Raw genomic sequence first — 3,330 nt, 5'->3', positions numbered from 1 at the left:
CGCCCGCCGCGGGCTGCGGGCTCCGCCGCTAGGGGGCGCAGCCGGCGCCCGAGCCGGGAGGCGACGCTCTACTTGGCTGGGAGCCGGATTCGTGGGCAGGGAACCTCCGAAAACAAATGGAAAAGGGACGGCAACTCTGCATTTTATTCCCGCCTTCCCTACATCTGTGTGTTCCTCCTTCTCTCCCTTCCTTACCTCCCTCGCCCCCGTTCACCCCGGAAAACTAGGTTTTTGTTGTTGTTGTTTTGTTTTGTTTCACTCTTGCATTAAAGTGGAAAATGGAGTGGAGAGGGGAGGAGGGTGAATTATTACAAAAAAATCCCAATCTTCTAATCTTTATTTACTATGTGGAGCTGAGAGCAGTGACTGCAAAAAGCCTAAGTGGGGGTTAATCCCTTATAATGGTTTTACCATGGATGTTAAAGTGCAGGCAGAAATGTCGGAAGGTCTGTTACAATCAAATGTCATGATTACTTATTTAACTGCATGAGCTACATGCAGTTTGAAGAATTTTTTAAAATTAAAATCTGATTTCAGTTCCCAAGACGAATAAAGGACTATATCTAACATGATTGTTTTCTTCTTTCATCGCCTCAGTATTTGACTCATAGGAGATGCTTAACAAAGGTGTATGGAGGAGGGGACAGTGCCAGGAGGAAACAGCTCTGTTTGTTCCTAGTTTCCAATCCTGATCATCTCTTCGTTAATCTCTCCATCTCCCTTTCAACTAGAGCAAGAGAAATGGCTTACGTTTTATTGGTCTTTAGTGAGGAGTATACTGTGCCACAAAGTAGTTTCTTCAAACATTAGCATAATAATGTAGATGAACCTTATCTATTAAAAGTTAAAATACACAGATTTTAATGTTTTTTTAATTCAATGCTTTAGGATTCCTTCTCTTTGAACACACCAGAAAAGCACTAGATTTGTGATAACATTTTTTATAAGTAACACATTATTCTTTGGAGCATTACAAACTACATTTAATTCATTGATCCTTATAAGCCATATCCACAGAAAATGTTACACCAATTTTGAAGTTATAGCACCTGAGGCAGAGAGAACCTAATGGGCCAATGAAAGAACACAAATATTGCCAAAGGCCTAAGACTTTGACACTGTGTTTGTAATAAGCATCTTCATGCAATCTTCTTATTTATTTTGTACAAGGCAGCTGGAAGTTGTACAAAACAACAACAAACACCTCAAGTATTTGTAATTCTAAGCAAAAGCCTGAGGTTCTTTCCAATATCAGAAGCTTTGTGGTTTTTAGAGCAGTGCTGTCCTGTAAAAATGTGCGATTTACCTAATTTAAATATTCTAATAGCCACATTTAAAAAAGTGAAAATGAAATAGGTAACACTTTATTTCTATAATATATTTTACTTAGCCCAATATCGCCAAACTATTACCATTTCAACATGCAATCAATATGAAAATGTATTAATGATGTAATTTTTATATTTTTTCATACTAGATATTCAAAATATAGTATGTAATTTATACTTATAGCACATCTCAAGAAGAACTAGCCATATTTCACATGCTCGATAGCCACGTGTGGCTAGTAGCTACTGTTTTATACAGCACAGCTCTCGAGCATTCGTGACTCTTAAATACCCACTTGCTTTAAGAATTGGCCGAGATAACATGTCTTTTAAAAGATTTGATTACAGAACTTGTAATGAGAGGAGCTGGAATTCAACACTTAAATAGAATCAAAAGAAGAAATAAAATAATATAACTCTATCAGTGGGAGAATTGTGGTTTCCTTTCATACCCATCACACCCCCATGGTGGTGGGTGAAATTTGAGTGAGTTTAGCTTTTCATTCTTATGAAAAGTGGGCCAAGCCAAGGGTCTGTGGCTTCTTGCAAGGTAAGAAGTAAAATGTTTGCTGCCAGAGCAGGGCCAACATTGGCAGAAATGACCATATAGGACGGAAATGGCCATCTACAAATTCAACAACTGCTGTAGAAATTGGGGGAAATTGCAAAGCAGACTATCTATAATAATAAAAGTGTGATATGCTAATTAGACCAGACAGCCAAACGACCTTCCAGATGTCTTCCCGGACAGCCTTCCTGACGAATCTGGGGCTTTGAGGGCCTAAGCAAGCTGCCGAAACTGTGAGGGCCGAGGCAAGCCGCCACAGTTTTTTCATACTAGATATTCAAAATATAGTATGCATTTTACACTGATAGTACATCTCAATGAGAACTAGCCATATTTCACATGCTCAATAGCCACATGTGGCTAGTAGCTACTGTTTTGTACAGCACAGCTCTTGAGCATTCGTCTCTTAAATACCCACTTGGTTTAAGAATTAGGTGAGATAACATGTCTTTTAAAAGATTTTATTACATAACTTGTAATGAGAGGAGCTGGAATTCAACACTTGAATAGAATTGAAAGAAGATAAAATAATATAACTCTATCAGTAGGAGAATTGTGGTTTCCCTTTCATACCCATCACACCCCCATGGTGGTGGGTGAAATTTGAGTGAGTTTAGCTTTTCATTCTTATGAAAAGTGGGCCAATGAGCACTTAATGCCTGACACAAAAAAAGTAATCAGTAGCCTGGCTGGCATGGCTCAGTGGTTGATGGTCGGCCTATGAACCAGGAGGTCACGGTTCAATTCCCAGTCAGGGCACAAGCCCAGATTGTTGGCTTGATCCCCAGTAGGAAGCATTCAGGGGCAACTGATCAATGATTCTGTCTCATCATTGATGTTTCTATCTGTGGCCCCCTCTCCTTCCTCTCTGAAATCAATAAAATTATTTTTAAAAGTAGTCAATAGATGTTTATGAATAAAACCATTTTCATATTAACTTATATAATGTAAAGGTCATGGTTTTGGAGGTACCTAAGTGTGTAAGAATATATGTGTTGAGGATAGTTTAATAAGATGATCTAGTATTTCATATTGCCCAGTTGGTTATCTCCTTAAAACACTACTTAGCTCCTCAAAGCTTGGGGGAAAGGGCAGCCTAATTTCCCATAACATTAGAACATCTGGGGGAAAATTGCGGTCTGGAGAGTGGGGATAGTAGTCTGATCCAAAAAGGATTCTAAGCCCCTTCAGATAACATAAACCAGGAGCCTAAATCTGGTATTCTTATATACATAATTAAATATTGTCAATTCCGTGCTGTAACTTAAAAAAAAAAGTTTCAGTTGTTGAAAAAACAATCTAGACTATAAGCCAATGCTAATTTCTCCTCACCATCAGATTTTCTTTGGAAATGCCCCTAAGTTATAAGCTTTATTTTAATTTGTTATTTGGAGTAGTGACTATTAATTGATGAGTTTGACTCCACCATTAAAA

At 38.3% G+C, this 3,330-nt stretch overlaps 1 protein-coding gene across 1 annotated transcript in view; it reads right to left on the bottom strand.

Moving 5' to 3' along the window:
• KCTD8 (potassium channel tetramerization domain containing 8) overlaps positions 1 to 468 on the bottom strand; it is a 208,275-nt gene extending 207,807 nt beyond the window's left edge. The window contains exon 1 of the mRNA XM_006776609.2: positions 412 to 468. Coding sequence (XP_006776672.2) covers positions 412 to 468 — 57 coding nt within the window. The remainder of the gene's footprint in view (positions 1 to 411) is intronic.
• Positions 469 to 3,330: the final 2,862 nt, after the last annotated feature.

The sequence above is a fragment of the Myotis davidii genome, unplaced genomic scaffold, assembly GCF_000327345.1.
Source record: "Myotis davidii unplaced genomic scaffold, ASM32734v1 scaffold629, whole genome shotgun sequence".
NCBI lineage: Eukaryota > Metazoa > Chordata > Mammalia > Chiroptera > Vespertilionidae > Myotis > Myotis davidii.
The sequence above is the reverse complement of the archived record's forward strand: the minus strand, read 5'-3'. Positions and strand labels throughout refer to the sequence as shown.